This window comes from Anomaloglossus baeobatrachus, chromosome 4 (genome assembly GCF_048569485.1).
Source record: "Anomaloglossus baeobatrachus isolate aAnoBae1 chromosome 4, aAnoBae1.hap1, whole genome shotgun sequence".
NCBI classification, from domain to species: domain Eukaryota; kingdom Metazoa; phylum Chordata; class Amphibia; order Anura; family Aromobatidae; genus Anomaloglossus; species Anomaloglossus baeobatrachus.
Window position 1 is genome coordinate 15,996,753 of NC_134356.1, and position 23,150 is coordinate 16,019,902.

Genomic DNA, 23,150 nt, shown 5'->3' on the forward strand with positions numbered 1-23,150 from the left:
TGTCCCCTGCACAGCTCCTCACACAGTATAGTGTCCCCCGCACAGCTCATCACACAGTATAGTGTCCCCCGCACAGCTCCTCACACAGTATAGTGTCCCCCGCACAGCTCCTCACACAGTATGATGTCCAACCACAGAGTACGATGTCAACTGTGATGTCACACAACTTCGAATGCAGTATAATGTCCACATGCCCCACCCCAGGGATGTGGGGTACTCGGTTCCGGGCGTTGTTTAATGGGATTATGTCACGGGGGCCAATGTGCCCGATCCCGTGGCCCTGGTGGTCGCTGAAAGTCAGTAAATAGTAAAATAAATTAATAAATAAAAGTATTTCGTGACGCCACCTACGGTTCCAGTATGGTTACTGGGGCTGCAGGTCAGACCTCCGGGGCGATGGTTAGGCAGCCAGTTGTTTACACTTCTCGTAGGTGACGCGGGGTCCCCAGGGCAGTATTAGTAGTACACAGATATGGCAGGTTTTTTTCACAGCATTTTTAACTGTCACTTTAGTGCAGCAGCCTATAGCTCCTCAGATGAGAGAAATAAAGTGCGTCCCACCAATTCATTAACTCTGACCAGGTTTTACTTGCAGGTAATATTTAGGGTACAGATTCTGATGTGACAATTTTTGGTGATTTGGGAACAGTCAGGGAAAAGAGGGGGCCAGGCCCGAGGTAATTACTTGGCTTTGTTAAGCCCCGGGCACGTCAGGCCTCCCCTCTTCACCGGGCCCCAGTCACAGCCGCAGCAGAGGGGCCCGGCTGTGTCGTTTCAGCCACTGTGCACATGGCTAAATTGCAGGCATAGCCCTTCTAGGGCAGCACATGCAAATTAGCCATGTGGCTGGAAGCAAGGCAAGCAGAGCAGGGAGGAGGCGCGTCATCACACAGCCCAATGTGATGAGGTCATCACTCTGCGCCTCATCACATTGCTGCAGACAACGCGAAAGTGGCGAAGACGCAGCAGCCAGCGGGACAGGTAAGCGCTGTAAGCTGAAGACAATCGCTGGGGGGAGGGGTGAGGTGGCCTACCCACTGATCCCAGCCCGGGGGGAGGGGCCTGCTGATCTCTACCCGGGGCCGCCCGCAGACATGCCGACCGCAGGACCGCCGACCACAGGTACTCGTTAAGAGCTATTAGATGCTGGGATGGGCGCGACTCGAGTCAAGTATAATGGGAGTCCATGGGGAAATCTTCCAGAAAAATGCTGGAATTCCCCATTGACTTCCATTAAACTCGAGTCGCGCCCATCCGAGCATGATCCTCTCTTAACGAGTACTGAGCCCCTGAGCATGGTACTGCTATATATAATGTCAGTAGGTACAGTATATACTTTTAAGCTGTTCCTGCTTCATAAAGTAAATGTGGCTCATGAAGCCGGTGTATGGGGAAAGCTCAGTAACTGCTGCTGCTTCACTTCTTAAGCCTCACTCCAGCATTTTGTTATTGCACCTCTGGACTGGTGCTTTAAATCTAAGTCCCCTGACCCCGTCTGAGACTCACCTTCCGGTGCCTTAAAGGGGTTGTCCGACAAACTCAAAAATTTTTGTTAAGCTAATCTGTGCTGTATTGTCATGTAAAACACCCCTACATTGTTATCTTTTGTTTTCTAACTTTTGTTCCTCTTGAATAATGACTTTATTCTCTGCAGCTCTTTGTTTACATTCAGCTCCAGCAAACATGACCACTTCCTGTGCTAAATAGTGATGGGTAGTTCGTGAGTGAGTAGTTCAAAATGAACTAATCTTCAGAGTGACCTAGTTCATCTATCACCATCCTGACAGAGATTAGTTCATTATGAACTAAACAGCAAGTGATGTGTTTTACACATCTGTGAAGAACGTCTGTGTTTTCAACTGACGTGTGAAACGGGCCTTATAGAGAGCGGCCTGGGCTCTTATATACGGTATATAATATTCTAGAATGTTGTACAGTGCTGGCCAAAAGTATTGGCACCCCTGCAATTCTGTCAGATAATACTCAGTTTCTTCTTGAAAATGATTGCAATCACACATTCTTTGGTATTATCTTCATTTATTTTGCTTGCAATGAAAAAACACAAAAGAGAATGAAACAAAAATCAAATCATTGATCATTTCACACAAAACTCCAAAAATGGGCCAGACAAAAGTATTGGCACCCTTAGCTTAATACTTGGTTGCACAACCTTTAGCCAAACTCACTGCGCACAACCTCTTCCGGTAACCATCAATGAGTTTCTTACAATGCTCTGCAGGAATTTTAGACCATTCTTCTTTGGCAAACTGCTCCAGGTCCCTGAGATTTGAAGGGGCCTTCTCCAAACTGCCATTGTGAGATCTCTCCACAGATCTTCTATGGGGTTCAGGTCTGGACTCATTGCTGGCCACTTTAGTAGTCTCCAGTGCTTTCTATCAAACCATTATCTAGTGCTTTTTGAAGTGTGTTTTGGGTCATTGTCCTGCTGGAAGACCCATGACCTCTGAGGGAGACCCAGCTTTCTCACACTGGGCCCTACATTATGCTGCAAAATTTGTTGGTAGTCTTCAGACTTCATAATGCCATGCACACGGTCAAGCAGTCCAGTGCCAGAGGTAGCAAAGCAACCCCAAAACATCAGGGAACCTCCACCATGTTTGACTGTAGGGACTGTGTTCTTTTCTTTGAATGCCTCTTTTTTTTTCCTGTAAACTCTATGTTGATGGCTTTTCCCAAAAAGCTCTACTTTTGTCTCATCTGACCAGAGAACATTCTTCCAAAACGTTTTAGTCTTTCTCAGGTAAGTTTTGGCAAACTCCAGCCTGGCTTTTTTATGTCTCGGGGTAAGAAGTGGGGTCTTCCTGGGTATCCTACCATACAGTCCCTTTTCATTCAGACGCCGAGGGATAGTACGGGTTGACACTGTTGTACCCTCGGACTGCAGGGCAGCTTGAACTTGTTTGGATGTTAGTCGAAGTTCTTTATCCACCATCCGCACAATCTTGAGTTGAAATCTCTCGTCAATTTTTCTTTTCCTTCCACATCTAGGGAGGTTAGCCACAGTGCCATGGGCTTTACACTTCTTGATGACACTGCGCACTGTAGACACAGGAACTTTCAGGTCTTTGGAGATGGACTTGTAGCCTTGAGATTGCTCATGCTTCCTCACAATTTGGATTCTCAAGTCCTCAGACAGTTCTTTGGTCTTCTTTCTTTTCTCCATGCTCAATGTGGTGCACACAAGGACACAGGACAGAGGCTGAGTCAACTTTAATCCAGGTCACCTGGCTGCAAGTGTGATTAGTTATTGCCAACACCTGTTAGGTGCCACAGGTAAGTTACAGGCGCTGTTATAACACAAATTACAGAAGCATCTCAGGATTTTTCAAACAGTGCCAATACTTTTGTCCACCCCCTTTTTTATGTTTGGTGTGGAGTTATATCCAATTTGGCTTTTTGGCATTTTTTTTTTTTTTAACATTGAAGACAAATTAACCCCTTCACAACCTTTGACGGATCTATCCGTCATGGATCGTGCGACGTTAAGCCCCGCCCCCTGCAGCGGGCAGGATGCGGCGATCCGCACACATATCAGCTGTTTTCAACAGCTGACATGTGTGCCTGCATGTTACAAGTGGAATCGCATTCCACCCGTAAAATTAACCCCTTACATCTCGCTGCCAAAGTCTGGCAGCGAGATGTATATACGCGCTGTCATGATTTTCACTTACCGCCGCCCCCACCGAAAGTCACGTGAGTGGTGATCACGTGACTTTTGGTGGTTGTCATGATAGCACAGGGTCATGAGATGACGCCTGCAGCTATGACGAGTCACTTTCGTTTTCACTCGGCCCGGAGCCGAATGAATCAGGAAGTGAGCACATCTGCTGTTTACAGCTGTATAGCTGTGATCAGCAGATAAGGCAGAGCGATCGGATTGCTGATCGCTATAACCCTCTAGTGGGACTAGTAAAATAAAAAAATAAAAAAAAAGTTTTAAAACATAAAAAAACCGAAAAGTTCAAATCACCCCCCTTTCACCCAACTAAAAATTAAAGGGTTAAAAAAAAAATATACACATTTGGTATCGCTGCGTTCAGAAATGCCCGATCTATCAAAATATAAAATCAATTAATATGATTGGAATTTTTTTGCCGCTACGCCGTTTACCAAACGCCAAAATTACGTTTTTGGTTGCCACAACTGTTGCGCAAAATGCACTAACAGGCGATCAAAACGTAGCATCTGCGCACAAATGGTACCATTTGAAACGTCAGCTCGAGACGCAAAAAATAAGCTGTCACTGAGCCACAGATCCTGAAAAATGAGAACACTACGGGTTTCGGAAAATGGCGCAAAACGTACGTCACTTTTATTGGACAAGCTTGAGAATTTTTTTTAGCCCCTTAGATACAAGTAAATCTATTCATGTTTGATGTCTAGAAACTCGCACCGACCTCAGGCATCACATAGACACATCAGTTTTACCATATAGTGAACACGGTGAATAAAACATCCCAAAAACTATTGTGTCATCACACTTTTTTGCAGTTTTTCCACACTTTTTTTTGCTGCTTTCCAGTACACCGTATGGTAAAACTTATGGTTTCATTTAAAAGTACAACTCGTCCCGCAAAAACCAAGCCCTCATGGCAAGATTGAAGGAAAAATAAAAAATGACGGCTCTCGGAAGAAGGGGAGCAAAAAAAAAAAGAAAAGTGCCCGGGGGCTGAAGGGGTTAAATGAAGATAATACCAAATAATTCGTGATTGCAATCATTCTCAGGAAGAAACTGAGTATTATCTGACAGAATTTCAGGGGTGCCAATACTTTTGGCCAGCACTGTATATAGGAACTCAGTGGTGGCCGCAGATTGTAGGGAATAAATCTGGCTTCTTTTCGGTTCTATCAACAAAAAGGCTCTTCTCAGCCGCCCACATCTTCTGAGGAGAAGCTACAGCTGCTGCGGGGGAGGGGCGGGAGATCGGCGCTGCGCTCGATCACTGCAGTCTGTGCTGCTCTAGGGGCGGCTGGGAACATCGCGGGGACTAAGGAGTTAACACTGTGGGCGGAGCCAGACACTTACTGAGTGCTGATTGGCTGAGCTGTGAATGTGAAATTCCCGCACAATGGCTGAGGGTTTCCCGCTCTGTGTGATCCGCGGGGTCAGGCGGAGGTCTCTGCTGTGCGGGAAGATCTGATCGTACATTACACCGCCACATACAGTATACTCAGCGCTGTGCAGGGGTATACAGCGCTATATGGAGGGTGAGCGGCGCTCTGGGGTAATACAGCCATGAGGATTATACAGAATATTATATTCACAAAGGATCGGACCCGAAATCCCGGGAGCAACAGGATAAATACGAGACATTCCCGCAATTCCCGGCTCCTCTGATCTCAGGTCCAAGAATCACCCGAGAACAGAAAAGCTGAACCCTGTGGATACGGCCGAGAGCGACTGTCTGCAGCGCCAACAGCGGCAGGGAGCGACTGTCTGCAGCGGCCGATGGCGAATACAGGCGAGAAACGGATGTAACACAAGTGCTGTATACTGACAGGTCAGGGGTATATAGCGCTATATGGGAGGCGGGGACTGGGTATAAGCGGAGCAGTGAGAGCGAGTCACAACCCAGATCATAAGTGACAACTTATTATACCCACTGAGCCAACCTAATACACAGCACTAAATCCACTGCCGGGTGCGGCTCATCCTCATCCCCCCTATTATAGAGACTCCACCAAGTAACATCTGCAGAGATCACAGCAGAGATGAGCGGCGCCAGCTCCTGTGAGGACGGGGCCAGCTCCTGTGAGGACGGGGCCAGCTCCTGTGAGGACGGGGCCAGCTCCTGTGAGGACGGGGCCGGCTCCTGTGAGGACGGGGCCGGCTCCTGTGAGGACGGGGCCGGCTCCTGTGAGGACGGGGCCGGCTCCTGTGAGGACGGGGCCAGCTCCTGTGAGGACGGGGCCAGCTCCTGTGAGGACGGGGCCAGCTCCTGTGAGGACGGGGCCAGCTCCTGTGAGGACGGGGCCAGCTCCTGTGAGGACGGGGCCAGCTCCTGTGAGGACGGGGCCAGCTCCTGTGAGGACGGGGCCAGCTCCTGTGAGGACGGGGCCAGCTCCTGCGAGGACGGGGTCAGCTCCTGCGAGGACGGGACCAGCTCCTGCGAGGACGGGACCAGCTCCTGCGAGGACGGGACCAGCTCCTGTGAGGACGGGGTCAGCTCCTGTGAGGACGGGGTGGTGGCTCTTAGAAGAGCCTTTGTGTTGTGGAGGATGCGGGGTCAGCGGCGTCACTTGCCCTTCTTGCTGCTCTCCGTCTTCTTGGGCAGCAGCACGGCCTGGATGTTGGGCAGGACGCCTCCCTGGGCGATGGTCACCCCACCCAGCAGCCTGTTCAGCTCCTCGTCATTGCGCACGGCCAGCTGCAGGTGCCGGGGGATGATGCGGGTCTTCTTGTTGTCCCGGGCGGCATTGCCGGCCAATTCCAGGATCTCAGCGGTCAGATACTCCAGCACAGCGGCCAGATAGACCGGAGCGCCGGCGCCCACCCTCTCGGCGTAGTTGCCCTTGCGGAGAAGCCTGTGCACCCGACCGACCGGGAACTGCAGTCCTGCCCGGGATGAGCGGGTCTTGGCCTTAGCTCGGGTCTTCCCTCCTTGTTTACCGCGTCCAGACATCGCTGTGGTTTCAAAGATAAGCAGATGAAGAAGTGTAATGTGAGGATTGTGCCGGCTCCGGAGTGTTTTATAAGCTACCGCTCCGCCCTCCTCTCCTGTCATTGGTTGAATCTGAAGTTAGAAATGGAAATGAGACTCGTGCATCCACCAATGAGCTGCAGGGGGCGAGGGTCATGACGTTTTCACTGGTCACATGCCTTTGTCACCCAATAGAACAGCGATGTGACAGCAGTGTCATTTGCATGGCCGGGCTATAAATACGGCCGCTCTGGGAGGAGCAGGATCATTATTCTCTCTCCAGTGAAGAGATCTCTCTGCTCGCATCATGCCTGATCCCGCCAAGTCCGCCCCAGCGCCCAAGAAGGGCTCCAAGAAAGCCGTGACCAAGACTCAGAAGAAGGACGGCAAGAAGCGGAGGAAGAGCCGGAAGGAGAGCTATGCCATCTACGTGTACAAGGTGCTGAAGCAGGTGCACCCCGACACCGGCATCTCCTCCAAGGCCATGGGCATCATGAACTGCTTCGTCGGTGACATCTTCGAGCGCATCGCAGGGGAAGCCTCCCGCCTGGCGCACTACAACAAGCGCCACACCATCACCTCCCGGGAGATCCAGACCGCCGTGCGCCTGCTGCTGCCCGGAGAGCTGGCCAAGCACGCCGTGTCCGAGGGCACCAAGGCCGTCACCAAGTACACCAGCGCCAAGTGATCACCACCGCTGCTCCGCACCACAAAGGCTCTTCTAAGAGCCACCACATTGTCTAATCTGAGCTTTATCCAGGACGGTCTCAGTTTCTGGCTGTGGCAGTGATTGGAGCAGATCCTCTGCGCTGCGATGGTCGCTACAGATGAGGTTTGTGGCTGGAGGATTTCGGTGAGGATCGTGTATATGGGGGGATGGAGCTGCCCGGGGACTTGTTACCTCCAGCGGCCTCCGCTCTGAGTGACCAGGAAAGTATATGGAGGTATATACTGCACTGGGGGATATATAGCAATGTACGGGAGGATACAGCACTATATGGAGCTATGCGGTATCTGCCCGCAAACGAGATGCGTACATATCTGTAATGCAGCACATGGGGAGTGCGGGGGGATGAGGCTGCTCCGTGCAGTGACATAATCTATTACTGGTTTATCTGGGGCTGTGATTTGCAGTCACTGATCTGATATCGGCTCCTACACGGTAATATGGAAATATAAAGCGCTTTATGGAGGTACACGGCAGTATATCAGTATTATAGAGCACTATATGGGGAGATACAGCCCTAAATGGCGGAATACAACAGACTAATAAAAGGGCATGGCACAATGTTATCAGGCGGTGAGGAACCAGAGTCCAGCTCCCCAGTAATGCCTGAGTGCAGTCATGTGCGGAGCACGGATAGTTACTGCCGGGACTAACTGCAAAGAGGAGAAATCAGCTCCACAAAAATATTTATTGATGCATAAAAAGAAAACCTCCATCCATATCGGCAATGTCTACACTGCTGCGTTTCTGGTGCATCAATCAGATTTAGTTATGATATTTAAAATGGCGTCAGAGGTCAATATAAATAGTCACTAACTCAGCTCCAGTGATCTCATGTAGATCAACCCAAAGAGGAGTATATGGCGGTATACAGCACACACGTCACTAGATGAGGGTATATAGTAGTAAAGTGTGTATGGGGAATATACAGCACCATATGATCGTATACATCAGTATGTGGAGACTATACAGCGCTATATGCGAATATACAGCAGTGTATGGTGATTACTGGAATGAAGATCAGAGGTCAGTATAAATAATGACTAACAGCTCCAGGGATCTTATTCCTATAGATTGCCTCAAACAGAGGTATTTTAGGTATACAGCGATATATGGCGGTATACAGATCTAGATTACTGTAGTATATTGGGTACACAGCACTTTATGGGGCAGCACAATATAGGAAGTATATGCACTATATGGATGACGATTATACAGCACAATATGGTGACATCCAGCATTATACGGGACTATACAATACTATATGGTAGTGTACAGCAGTAATATGGGGCTTTATGGCACTATATGGTGGTTTTATCGCAGTATATGGAGATATTCACAATATTAGAATATAGAGAGTTTATTGGAATAAAGGTTGTCTATATTTAGCATTAACACTATGTAAGTGGGAAAATAACCAGACAATGAGCGGGAAATTCAAAATCTCCAACAGTTCTGCGCTCAGCCAATCAGCAGAGGAGGGGCGGAGCAAAACAAGTAACATTTTCCGCCCCGTATTCGCGTCATCTCTCCTGTTCTCTTTCTGGTCCTCCCTCTCTATATAAAGGAGGACTGTGCGCTCGTCAGTCATAGTTTTTTGCTGATTACGTGGAAGATGTCTGGACGCGGCAAAGGAGGGAAAGGTCTGGGGAAGGGCGGCGCCAAGCGGCACAGGAAGGTTCTCCGGGACAACATCCAGGGCATCACCAAGCCCGCCATCCGCCGTCTCGCCCGCAGAGGAGGCGTCAAGCGCATCTCCGGCCTCATCTATGAGGAGACTCGCGGCGTCCTGAAAGTCTTCCTGGAGAACGTGATCCGTGACGCCGTCACCTACACCGAGCACGCCAAGAGGAAGACCGTCACCGCCATGGACGTGGTGTACGCGCTCAAGCGCCAGGGCCGCACTCTCTACGGCTTCGGGGGTTAATACTTCTGCTCCAAGCATGAAACAAAGAAACACAAAGGCTCTTCTCAGAGCCGCCAACATCTTCCAAGGAGAGGCTACAGCTCCTGCTGCGGGGGGAGGGGCGGGAGGTCGGCGCTGCGCTCGATCATTACATCTGTTCTTTGGGCGTCTGGGAACACCGCCGTCACTGATCACTAAAGGGTTAAAAAAGCTGCTGGGAATAAACCTGTGGCTGAGGACGGAGTATGAATTCCCGCACAATGGCTGCTAATTTCTCCTTTGCGTGTGGCTGGGGGTGAATGTCTGATGTATACAGAGTATATTCAGCACTATGTGGCGGTATAATGTATTTTTTATGAGTATCCAGTGTTGTGTGGTGGGTGAACATTGTATTGTTTGGATGTTTACTGCATTTTGTGTGGGATACGCATACAAGTATTACACAGCACTAATGGAGGGTATACAAGACTAGAAAGCACATGGTGCATATAAAGCTCTATATGGCAGTAAGGATGAAAGATATTCAGCGCCATGTGGTGACATACAACATTATGGCGTTTATAGCAGTGTATGTTGGTATACAGCTCGAGTAAGGGCGTTATATGGAGCTTGGTGCCTCAGTGGTTAGCACTGCAGTCGTGTGGTGCCTCAGTGGTTAGCACTGCAGTCGTGTGGTGCCTCAGTGGTTAGCACTGCAGTCGTGTGGGGGCTTGGTGGTTACCACTGCAGTCTTGTGGTGGCTCAGTGGTTACCACTGCAGTCTTGTGGGGGCTTGGTGGTTACCACTGCAATCTTGTGGTGCCCCAGTGGTTAGCACTGCAGTGTTGTGGTGACTCGGTGGTTAGCACCGTAGTCTTGCAGCTCTGAGTTCCGGTTTTCAAATCCCACAAAGGACAACATCTGCATGGAGTGTGTAATTTTTCCCCGTGTTTCTGTGTGTTTCCTTGGTTCTTCCCACACTACAATAACTGATGGGGAATTTAGATTGAGCCCCACTAGTGGCAGTGATGGTCACATCTCTAAATCTTTGACACTAAAAGCGCTATATAAGGCCTCCGACACACATCCATGCCGTCGGTAGGTGTTTGGTACGTTTTTGCACGTATCGGTGGCATGGAGACACGTACACCAATGTTACCCTATGGTAACAGCCGCACACACACTTAAAACCACACAGAACGTGTGTCCGTGTCGTTTGTATGTGTGTGCATTTTTACACACTCTCAACATGTCCGTTTTTCTTAGGCATCACGCAGGCACGGACCCGCTAAAGTGAATGGGTCCGTGTCTGCACTTATGTGACACGTAGCATGTCCGTGTTCTACCCGTCCGTGTGCGGGTTTTTTTTGTGAATTCTGGATGCGATGTCGGTCAATCTCCCTCTGTCGGTCGGTTTCTTTCGCTGTCAGATGGTCACTCTGTCTGTCCGTCGGTCGGTCTCTCCCCCTCTCGCATACTCACGGATCCCCGATCAGGGGCGCGGCGCTGCACAGCTGTGAAAAACCTCCAGTGGCTTTTTCTTTTTTGAAAATGCCAGCCGCTCATTATTCAATCTCGTATTCACTGCTTCCTCAGCCCAGGCGCCTATGATTGATTGTAGTCGGACACGCCCCCAAGCTGAGTGACCGCTGTCTCACTGCAACCAATCACAGTCGCCGGCGGATCCATATTATGCAGTAAAATAAATACGTAAATGAACAAAATTGACGTGCGGTCCCCCCCAAATTTGATACGTCAGGGTAAAGCCACACGGCGTAAGGCTGGTATTCTCAGGATGGGGGGGCACCACGTTATGGGGAGCCACCCAGCCAAACAAGAACAGCCAGCAGCCGCCCAGAATTGCCGCATCCATTAGATGCGACATTTCCGGGACTCTACCCAACTCATCCCGAATTGGCCTGGTGCGGTGGCAATCGAGGTAATAATGGGTTAATCATGGCAGGCGTCTCCCCGAGATACCTTCCATGATTAACCTGTAAGTTAAAGAAAATAAACACTCACACATCAAAAAAATCCTTTATTTGCAATAATACACAAAAACAAACACCCTCTTTCACCACTTTATTAAGCCACAAATACCCATCCAGGTCCGGCGTAATCCACGGAGGTCCCACGACGCTCTTAGCTCTGCTACATGAAGGCGACAGGAGCGGCCACATAACATGACCGCTCTCAGTCAGCTCCAGCAGCAACTGAGGTGAGCAGCGCGATCAGGGATGACATCACTCAGGTCACTTGCGGCCACCACTGGATCCTCCAACTGTGAGAGCAAGTCGCCAAAGTGACAGAAGTGAGCTGAGCGATCTGCAAAAAAAGTCACAGGTGAGTTGCATCTCAGGTGGAGCACTCCAGCTAGCTGCAAGTAACCTGAGTGACGGCAGCGATAATCACACCGCTAACTTCAGTCACTCAGGGGTTTATCGGTCACCGGTGAGTCCTTCACAGGTGACCACTAATCAGGACGCTACACACAGACAGAGCCCTGGTATGACAATGAAGTCAGGTGAAGTTCATACGAGTTCATTCTCATCGCATGTCTCTGTCTGTGTCGGCTGTCAGCGGGTATGTAGCAACGACATTTTGCCACACACACGGATCATTTCAAACGGAAACCACACGCACGGACATTACATGTACGTATCTCACACATACACGGACATTCCACAAGCACACACGGGGAGCATACGCCATCACACGGATGTCACACGTACTGGAGAAACACCCATAAAAAACGGAACACGCACCCGAAAAACGGAACTTAAGACACTTTTTTTATGCGGAAATGTGGCAGAGGGCTAAGTGAGTAAAATAAGCTGCATAATGGATTTACAGCACTTTGTAGAAATACAGCAGAGTACGGCGGCTACACAGGGAGCAGGGAACACAAGAGTGTATACAGCACAGAATATAAGGAGCACCAGAGAGTAATCTGCGCCATCTGGAGAGTATATTGTGCTGTATACCTGTACACTGTATTCCTCAGCATTGAGTGAGGACATGCGCAGACATCACTAGGTGACACCATCAGGTACAGGAGGAGCGAGGATCCTATAAGGAGATGGGGTCACAATAGACAGATCGTGCTGTATAACGAGGGTCCGGCCATCATTGTCATAAACATCCTCCTTCCACCCAGTAGCTCCTGATAAGAGCAATTAAATCCCGGCTGATGACGGCTCCTGCAGCTTTATAAGATAATTCCTATAAAATAGGAGAACGTGGAGACATGAAAAGAAGAGAGCAGAATGTGAGGAAAGATTAGAGGGAACAGAGAAGAGTGTCAGTAAAGTGATGAGATAGGTCGAATCATATGGGGGTAGATATTGAACTGATCGTCCAGCATAGTGCATTCCAGAAAACTGGCTCATCACAAGAGAAGTCCTGAAGACAGAGGTTCACATTATGGAGGATGGGAGTCTCACATCAGACGTCTGTGTCTGGCAATCTGGCAGGCAGGTCACCGGAGCTCACACTCAGGGCTCCCCACTGCCCTCAAAGCTGAAACCTCTGCCGGAATTCCGTGCGGCCGTGTCACGTAATCCGGCAGTCTGGCAGCGGGTGTCAATACATGGAGGACTTTATGCCATTTTTTCAATTATTTATTTGCTTTTACTCTCCAGTTCGGGGACCCAGACATCTCGTGTTAGGGCAGCAACCATAGAAGCCGGCACAGAGGGAGATCTAATGCGCGGACCTGGAAGTAGTGAGACAGCCACTGGAGTCTCAGTAAGGCCAGAGCCACACGTGATAATGACTCAGAGACTCTGCATCACCCGGCACGGCCGCACACTCTCCGGACAGGAGCGGTCGGCTTTATGTGTTTCTATGCAGCTCAGATGCTCCTGTCCAGAGAGTGTGTGGCCGTGCCGGGTGATGCCGATGCGAGACTCGCCGTTATTAATGCCATCTGTGAATGTATTGCTGTAAAGAAAATATATGTAATAATTGTAATATAATCCTATACATGGCTATTATGCTCTGCTGCATAATCCCTGCGAGTCTGAGCATTGCATTTGCTGAGTAGAGCTGTTCTGTGTCTGATATTGGAATAATCGGGATTGCTGCGATGGCGGCTGCAGTGTAGATTAGTGATGAGCGAGCATGCTTGTCACTACTCGGTACTCGCACGAGTATCACTGTACTCGGGCTGCTCGGCGGGGACCGAGTAATCTCGCGATACTCGTGCTTTACTCGTGGTCTTCATTTCTGCATGTTGGCGCTCTTTTGAGAGCCAGCCCTCATGCAGGGATTGGCTGGCAGACCACTGCAATGCCACAGCCCTGTTAGTTGTGGAATTGCAGTGATTGGCCGGCCTGCACAGCGTCACCGAGCCTTTATATAGGCCGGCGCGCTGTGCTCTGCTCACAGCTATCCAGACAGTGAGTGTAGGGAGAGTGTCGCTGATTCAGGGAAAGCTTTGCGGCCCTTTATAGTTAGTTCCGGAGCAGGGCTGCAAACAGTGTGACCAGAAGTCCTTCTCAGGACTATTCTAGTTGTATACAGGCAGGCAGGGTATAGCCAGGTCGGAGTACAGTAGCAGAGTCCTTCTCAGGACTATTGTTGCTATATACAGGCAGGGTATAGCCAGGTCGGAATACAGGCTAGTGATCAGAAGAGTCCTTGTCAGGACTATTGTAGCAGTATACAGGCAGGCAGGCAGGGTATATATAGCCATTCCTAGTGGTGACCGTATACCAGCCTTCATCATATCTGGGGCTGGTGTACACAGTGTAAAACAGTCCAGATAGTGTCAGACTTCTCAGTAATTGTCGCTCCTAAAAACCAGTTAGGTTCTTATTGCGTCCGTGCTTGCATTTAAAAACAGCACGTGTGTGGCAGTCGGTGGCAGGGTACAGGTGCGCGTTTTGCACAAACTATTATATAACGCACAAGTCTAGTGTATAATACACGTCAGTCTGCAGTGTCTGATAGTGTCAGACTTCTCAGTAATTGTCGCTCCTAAAAACCAGTTAGGTTCTTATTGCGTCCGTGCTTGCATTTAAAAACAGCACGTGTGTGGCAGTCGGTGGCAGGGTACAGGTGCGCGTTTTGCACAAACTATTATATAACGCACAAGTCTAGTGTATAATACACGTCAGTCAGCAGTGTCTGATAGTGTCAGACTTCTCAGTAATTGTCGCTCCTAAAAACCAGTTAGGTTCTTATTGCGTCCGTGCTTGCATTTAAAAACAGCACGTGTGTGGCAGTCGGTGGCAGCGTACAGGTGCGCGTTTTGCACAAACTATTATATAACGCACAAGTCTAGTGTATAATACACGTCAGTCAGCAGTGTCTGATAGTGTCAGACTTCTCAGTAATTGTCGCTCCTAAAAACCAGTTAGGTTCTTATTGCGTCCGTGCTTGCATTTAAAAACAGCACGTGTGTGGCAGTCGGTGGCAGGGTACAGGTGCGCGTTTTGCACAAACTATTATATAACGCACAAGTCTAGTGTATAATACACGTCAGTCAGCAGTGTCTGATAGTGTCAGACTTCTCAGTAATTGTCGCTCCTAAAAACCAGTTAGGTTCTTATTGCGTCCGTGCTTGCATTTAAAAACAGCACGTGTGTGGCAGTCGGTGGCAGCGTCAGGCTCCACGTTGTCCCTGGATAGAGACGTGCATGAGGGCCTCAAAACATTGTTCCCATTGCAAAGGAGTGGGTCTCCTGTCGTTGTAATGTCCATTCTGCAAAGAATGGGCGAAAAAATTTACCACTGGGGGTATACCTGAAACAAAGGCCTAAGTATTGCAATTTGTAACGGTCATCATCATGGTGGCGCATGAGGAGAAGGAGGAGCAGTCCAGCGATTAGCCAAACTCCAGAAGTGTGTACCCATGGGTGAGTGGAGGTACATGGCAAACTTTAAATTCCGCTCTCATTTGCTGGTGGTGTGGTGAAGTCTGGCCCAATCCAACCCTTGTTCATCTTGATCAGAGTCAGCTTGTCAGCATTTTCAGTTGACAGGCGGGTGCGTTTATCTGTAATGATTCCACCTGCGGCACTAAAAACACGCTCTGACAAAACGCTAGCAGCAGGGCAGGCCAGGCCTTCCAAGGCGTAGAGAGCCAATTCATGCCACGTGTCCAGCTTGGATACCCAATAATTGTAAGGCACAGAGGAATGTCGGAGTACAGTTGTTCGATCTGCAAGGTACTCCTTCAGCATCTGGGCAAACTTAGGATTTCTTGTGGCACTACCCCGCACCTCAGGGGCTGTGGTACGTGAGGGGCTGAGAAAACTGTCACACATCTTAAAGACTGTTCCCCTACCTCTGGCGGATTGGACTTGTGCCTCTCTCGGCTGTACGCCTCGGTTGTCCACTGATTCATGACCTATGCCGCTAGCGTTTTGTGAGGGGAATGCTTTGCCTACTTCCGTGACTATGGCCTTCTGGAACTGCTGCATTTTGCCTGACCTCTCCGCCTCGGGAATAAGAGACATAAAGTTCTCCTTTTAGCGTGGGTCTAACAGTGTTACCAACCAGTAATGATTGTCGGCCAAGATGTTCTTAACGCGAGGGTCACGAGACAGGCAGCTTACCATAAAGTCAGCCATGTGTGCCAGACTCTTAACAGCCATCACTTCAGTATCCTGACCGACACGATGACTGAACATGCTGTCCTCCTCCTCCTCATCATCTACCCTGTCCTCTGGCCAGCCACGCTGAACCGAGGATATGACTGCATGTCATATCCTCAATTTGGCCAGAGAGTTGCTCCATGTCTTCATCCTCCTCCTCGTCATAGTCCTCCACTGCACGTTGTGATGAGACGAGGCTGGGCTGTGTGTTATCATCACCCACACCCACTACTGTTTCTTGCTGAAACTCATCGCGCTCCGCCTGCAATGCATCATGTTTGTTTTCTGAGCAGAGACCATTTTAGAAGGCAGAGAAGCGGTATGGTGACGCTAATAATGTCGTCATCGCCGCTCACCATCTTGTTGTAGTCCTCAAAGTTTTGGCGGATGGTGCATAGGTCGGACATCCATCTCCACTCCTCAGGTGTTATGTGTGGAGTTTGACCCATTTCCCGACGGCTTAGGTGATGCAGGTACTCAACAACTGCCCTCTTCTGCTCACATATCCTGACCAACATGTGCAGAGTTGAATTCCAACGCGTGGGGACATCACACACCAGTCTGTGTGCCGGAAGATGCAAACGGCGTCTTAAGGCGGCAAGGCCGGCTGAAGCAGTAGGTGACTTTCGAAAATGTGCAGACAGGCGGCGAACTTTTACCAGCAGATCAGACAGCTCTGACTATGACTTTAGAAACCGCTGAACCTCGAGGTTGAGCACATGGGCCACGCATGGAACATGTGTCAGCTGGCCTCGCCTCAAAGCCGCCACCAGGTTCCGGCCATTGTCACACACCACCTTTCCTGGCTTTAGGTTCAGAGTTGTGAGCCAGTGATCTGCCTGCTGTTTCAGAGCTGTCCACACCTCTTCTGCATTGTGGGGTTTGTCACCTATGCAGATTAGCTTCAGCACTGCCTGTTGCCGCTTCGCCGAGGCAGTGCTGCAGTGCTTCTGTGTCGCCCTGGACAAGCCAGGGGCCACAGAGCACAACACTTAAACACCCCACACTCCCTGCAGGCATATCATAGTCAAAACACAAAATCCTTGTTGCCTTCCCCAGGGGCTGTTGTCCACACCAGGGTGTGGAGCCAGGCGGTTGGTCTCCACCCACCGAGGAGGAGGGAAAACACAGGCAGTGAGAGTTAAGCTAAGGAAGTGGAAGGAGGAAAGTAGTAGAGAGGAGAAAAGTGACAGCAAAGAGCCTGAAGTTGGTCCGGGTGTGTGGCCTGGACAGGACAGCAAGGTTGGCAGGATGTGGTGACCGTCTGCAGTGGAGGCCGATTGGAGTCTGCCGTAAGGACCGTGGACGGGTGGTGACCCGGCCGTACCGGACCGGTATACAAAGCGAAGCCAGCACCATTGGCAGAGGACTTTCGGATCCCGGCAAGGCTTGGTGTCGCCGTGAATTTGCCAAATCCGTTATTGAAGGGGACCTCAGGGTTTCCAAACAGCCAAGTCCAGATAGAAGGCAACCGTACAACCGTGAAGGGGAGACACAGCCACCGCCAAGGGCAACCGTCTTCCAGGGCCAGCGCCTGTGGGCAAAAGGGGCTCCTCCGGCCCATATCCAGGTCAGGGAGCGGGTTACCGTTGGGAAACCATCACTACCAACACTTAACTTCGGTGCAGGGAGAGACAGTCATCACTAACCTGCAGGGAGGAACAACCGCAGCCGTCCGAGTGACCCGTCCATCCAGCCACTTGTTTTACCCTGAACTGTGTCATCATCATTGGGCTGAGTGAGTACCTCCGTGCCGTGCGGCACAGCGCTGCCCCTGCGACCATGCACTTCATCAGGCCCCGCAACCCGCCTGTCATCCATCTCTACCCCATCACCAGGCCCCGGGACAACCAACCCCCCTACCCACGTAGGGGAGAAATAACAACAAAGCTGCTCCCTGTCACAGGCTCCCGGGATCCCCGTCCAGAGCAGCGGTGGTGTCCACACAATCACCACAACCGTGGGTGGCGTCACGGACAATATCCCCAAAACCCAAACCACCCCTTTTCACTCACGGGCGAGTAGCGCCGCTCGAGTCCCCGGGATCCGGCCATCGCTCGAGCCAACGAGCAGCAGCAGCCGTAGAGCTGCGTCAGCCGGACCCGAGCAGTGGGAGAGCGCACCGTCCCCTCCTCCGCCAGCGACACTTACAGCTTGGGACTGGTGTGGAGGGTAAAGTGGATCAGGATGCGCAGGAGGAGGAGGAGGCTGAGGAGCATGACATTCCGGAGCTGTAGAGTGTGTGTGAAACCCTGACTGAGGTAGGGCCTGCAAAACTTGGTGTGTGAAGGACGTATTCCGTCCCTCGCTCAGACTGGGTCCCAGCTTGCACAATATTAACCCAGTGTGACGTCAACGAGATGTAGCGGCCTTGCCCACATGCACTTGTCCACGTGTCTGTGGTTAGGTGGACTTTGGCTGAAACAGCGTTGTTCCGGGCACGTGTGATGTTTTGTGACACGTGGTTAGTTATGCAATGCGGGGACGGCACACCGGGAGAAATAGTGGCGGCTGTGGACCGAGTAACGTGGGACAGCTGCCACCATCAGTTCGCGGAATGCTTCTGTCTCAACCAGCCTAAAAGGCAACATTTCCAGCGCAAGCAGTCGCGAAATGTTAGCATTTAGAACTGTGGCATGTGGGGTGTTGGCAGTGTATTTGCGCCTGCGCTCAAAGGTTTGCTGAATGGATAACTGAACGTTGCGCTGGGACAAGGACGTGCTTGATGATGGTGTTCTTTCTGCGTAGGCAACTGCAGGTGCAGGAGTGGAGGAGGCTTGTTCGCAGGCAGCATGGACAGGGGATTGGCTCGCATGCACAACCAGCGAAGACGTAGCAGTGACATCAGCAAGCACTGCTCCTCGACTCTGTTGTACTTCCCACAAAGTCGGGTGCTTGGCTGACATGTGCCTGATCATGCTGGTGGTGGTCAGGCTGCTAGTTTTGGTACCCCTGCTGATGCTGGCATGGCAGGTGTTGCAAATGGCCTTTTTAGAATCATCTGGAGCCAACTTAAAAAACTGCCAGTGTCAGAGTTCCTGGTTTTCCAGTTTTCTTTTGAAAGAGCTTGCCCTTTGTTAACATGGAGTTTTCTGTTCTGTTGCCCTACTTCCTGTCCATCTGTTTAAAAGCCGCCCCTAAAGCTTAGTCCAGTGCCTGAGTATACTGCTTCCTGTGTGCTCCTGCCCTGCTGCTTTTGGTTCCTGATTGTTATTCGGATCCTCTTGGAAAACAACCGACACCGACTCTGGACTTCATCTGGTATCATCTAGCTGTACCTGGACTCCGTTTGCCGTCTTTGGTCGGAACTTCTGCCCGGTTCCTTCCGTTTAATACCACTCTGGACTCACATCACGTACAGACATTTTTCGACTTACCTATTGCCCTTTTGTGTCCCGGCTGCTGCGCATTTAGGGCTTCTGGGGTGATTGCCAGACAGTCCCTGTATAGGGGTTTGCTGTTGGTGGTCTCCCTGGGGGAGTCCGGTGCGCGGTACCGGGAATTCCCTTTCGCTCAGTCCCTGGAAGGTATTTCCTGTATTTATGTTCTACTGTGTTTTTGTTCCGTTTATGTACATATTTGCTGGTTGCATATTATAAATGTCTTGCACCAAGAACTCGTCTCTGGTTGTCATTGCCCTAACGCAATCGAAATCCTCAATACATACAATAGTATTACAGCCAGACTCGGGAAGACCTAACATTTGTACAGGCACCTTGTGTCGTGTTGTTCCGGGGAACAGTTGACTGACGTCTGCCTGGGGCCACCACTCTGCTTCTTACTGCCTGTTGTGATGCTACGCCTCCCTCCCCCTGTGCACTGCTGTCCTCGCTCTGCATATCCTCCTGCCAGGTTGGGTCAGTTACTGGATCATCCACCACGTCGTCTTCCTCTTCCGCACCCTGCTCCTCCTCCTGACTTCCTGACAATTGTGTCTCATCATCGTCCACCCCTTGTTGAGACACGTTGCCAACTTCGTGAGAACGTGGCTGCTCAAATATTTGTGCATCTGTACATACAATCTCGTCATGGCCCACTTCAACAGGAGCTGGCGAGAGGCCAGAATTTGTGAATGGAAACGTGAACGAACAGCTATTCCGAGTGTCCAAGTGTGGGATCAGTAATGTCCGTGGACGTGTACTCGGCCTGGTGGTAGGAAGGAGGATCAGGTTCTGAAATGTGCGGTGCAGTATCACGGCTACTGACACTTGACCGTGTGGAAGACAGAGTGTTTGTGGTGGTGCCAATCTGACTGGAAGCATTATCCGCTATCCAACTAACAACCTGTTGACACTGGTCTTGGTTCAAGAGGGGTGTACTGCTGCGGTCCCCAAGAATTTGGGACAGGACGTGCGAGCGACTAGATGTGGCCCTTTGTTGTGGCGAAATTAGAGCTTGCACACAACCTCGGTGTCTGCCTGCACCACCATCACGTCCACTTCCTTGTTCGTTGACAACGCCCTTGCGCATTTTGCAATGCTGTGCTGATGTGTATTCACTAGACTTGTGTGTTATATCCAAGTTTGTGCAAAACTCACACAAATGCAGCGGAAAGCTGCCACCAACAGGCACACACGTGCGGTTTTTAAATGCAAGCACGGAGGCACTAAGAACCTAACAGGTCTCTATCCAGGGACAACGTAGAGCCTCCCAATGTTTGGCTTCCCTGCCTAAGGGCTATACTATAATACACCCACTTCCTTCCAATGGGCACTTCAGGTTTACAGGCCTTCATGCACGTCTCTATCCAGGGACAACGTGGAGCCTCCCAATGTTTGGCTTCCCTGCCTAAGGGCTATACTATAATACACCCACTTCCTTCCAATGGGCACTTCAGGTTTACAGGCCTTCATGCACGTCTCTATCCAGGGACAACGTGGAGCCTCCCAATGTTTGGCTTCCCTGCCTAAGGGCTATACTATAATACACCCACTTCCTTCCAATGGGCACTTCAGGTTTACAGGCCTTCATGCACGTCTCTATCCAGGGACAACGTGGAGCCTCCCAATGTTTGGCTTCCCTGCCTAAGGGCTATACTATAATACACCCACTTCCTTCCAATGGGCACTTCAGGTTTACAGGCCTTCATGCACGTCTCTATCCAGGGACAACGTGGAGCCTCCCAATGTTTGGCTTCCCTGCCTAAGGGCTATACTATAATACACCCACTTCCTTCCAATGGGCACTTCAGGTTTACAGGCCTTCATGCACGTCTCTATCCAGGGACAACGTGGAGCCTCCCAATGTTTGGCTTCCCTGCCTAAGGGCTATACTATAATACACCCACTTCCTTCCAATGGGCACTTCAGGTTTACAGGCCTTCATGCACGTCTCTATCCAGGGACAACGTGGAGCCTCCCAATGTTTGGCTTCCCTGCCTAAGGGCTATACTATAATACACCCACTTCCTTCCAATGGGCACTTCAGGTTTACAGGCCTTCATGCACGTCTCTATCCAGGGACAACGTGGAGCCTCCCAATGTTTGGCTTCCCTGCCTAAGGGCTATACTATAATACACCCACTTCCTTCCAATGGGCACTTCAGGTTTACAGGCCTTCATGCACGTCTCTATCCAGGGACAACGTGGAGCCTCCCAATGTTTGGCTTCCCTGCCTAAGGGCTATACTATAATACACCCACTTCCTTCCAATGGGCACTTCAGGTTTACAGGCCCTCATGCACGTCTGTATGCAGGGGCATTGGTGAACCTCACAATTTAGGACTGCCCTGGCTAAGGAAAATACTACAAAGACTCACTTCCTCAAAATGGGCACATTAGACTCAAGAGGCCTTCATGTACGTCTCTTCTCAGGGACATCGGAGTGCCACACAATGTTTTCACGTAAAATCTTTCATGTATTGATCTCAAAAAGTAACATACACCAGCTCTATCTCACTATTGGGTATGTGCCCTTAACATTTCCGCCATGAAAAATCATTTTGGGGTCATTTTGGAAGGTTTTCTGGTGAGTCCGTAAAAATGGCGTAAAACGCGGACAAAATTGTTCACAGCTGTGACTTTTGAGTGATAAATGCTTCAAGGGGTCTTCCCCATGCTGTTGCCATGTCATTTGAGCACTCTTCTGAGACTTTTGTGACATTTTTAGGGTTTCTCCATGCTGCCGGGAGGTCATTTCACAAAAATACTCGGGTCTCCCATAGGATAACATTGGGCTCGTTGCTCGGGCCGAGTACACGAGTATCTTGGGAGGCTCGGCCCGAGCTTCGAGCACCCGAGCTTTTTAGTACTCGCTCATCACTAGTGTAGATACAATAATGCCGCTATGTATCAGCCCCGTGTTTAGCTCCTCATTGTCATCTGCTTTGCTTGTATTGCAGGTAATTCATCTGATCTAATGCTAATGTTACAGCTAATAATAAACACATCATTATCCCCGCGGCTGATATATTGCCGTGCACCTATAGAAGTGAATAGGCTTTGTGTTATACAGATTTAGGCCGGTCTCTTCTGAATATATAGTAAATGCTGATGTTAGTGACTGCTGGTGATAAATATAATGTGATTATTATCGTCACTTACTGCTGCGGATTCTTACATTGCACTACATGGGGTCTATGTCGGCATAAGTGATGATTGGGACCGACATCCATTGCCTATTGGTCGCTGGTGCTGCTTTGAGCAGCGCTATTGGCTGTGTTCGGCCGTGGTTACTGTTTCCCCGTTGCTCCGCTTTGATAGGCAGCAGTGTCCGTCATGTCATGGATCGGAGGCTGATTGCAGGACTGAAGGGAGGAAGCAGGAGCCGCTCCCCGCTGTAGCTATCATGTCGCCTACTATTGTTACATGCATCATATGTAACATCATGTAACTAGACAAGCTGCCACATACCCCTGATGAATCTGGGCAGCAATCAGGAATTCAGATAAAACGCGTAGGGCGCGTACACAATAGAGAGCACAAGCACTGGAGATAAAATGATCTACCGCTCAGTTTTATTAATCTACTCAGTCACTGACTTTAATTTTGTAATGGTCATTTGAGAATTTAATACATAATATAATTGACTATCTCTGATAGGGTTGCCATTAGTGAAAAATTATAATAAAAATTTGTCCCCTCTCAGACCTATTGATCTATCAGCATTGTATGATCTGTTCAGTGACTTGTCTCCTATAATAGAGGAATCAACGCCATATGCATTCAGTCTGCTCTGTAAATAATGGCAGAATGAATGCTTGCTAAAAAGCCCATGTAATATGTATTGTGGATGGGTAGATCATATTTAGGCAGCAGTTTGCACCTTACTTTTTT

General features: G+C 49.9%; 1 protein-coding gene across 1 annotated transcript; it reads right to left on the reverse strand.

Moving 5' to 3' along the window:
• Positions 1-6,257: 6,257 nt before the first annotated feature.
• Positions 6,258-6,644, reverse strand: LOC142300983 (histone H2A type 1). The gene has a single exon (XM_075342004.1). The coding sequence runs from the start codon at positions 6,642-6,644 to the stop codon at positions 6,258-6,260; it is 387 nt and encodes a 128-aa protein (XP_075198119.1).
• Positions 6,645-23,150: the final 16,506 nt, after the last annotated feature.

What these genes read in the sequence shown, in the direction of transcription:
- LOC142300983 (XM_075342004.1), bottom strand. Translation starts at nt 6,644, where the DNA reads ATGTCTGGACGCGGTAAACAAGGAGGGAAGACCCGAGCTAAGGCCAAG.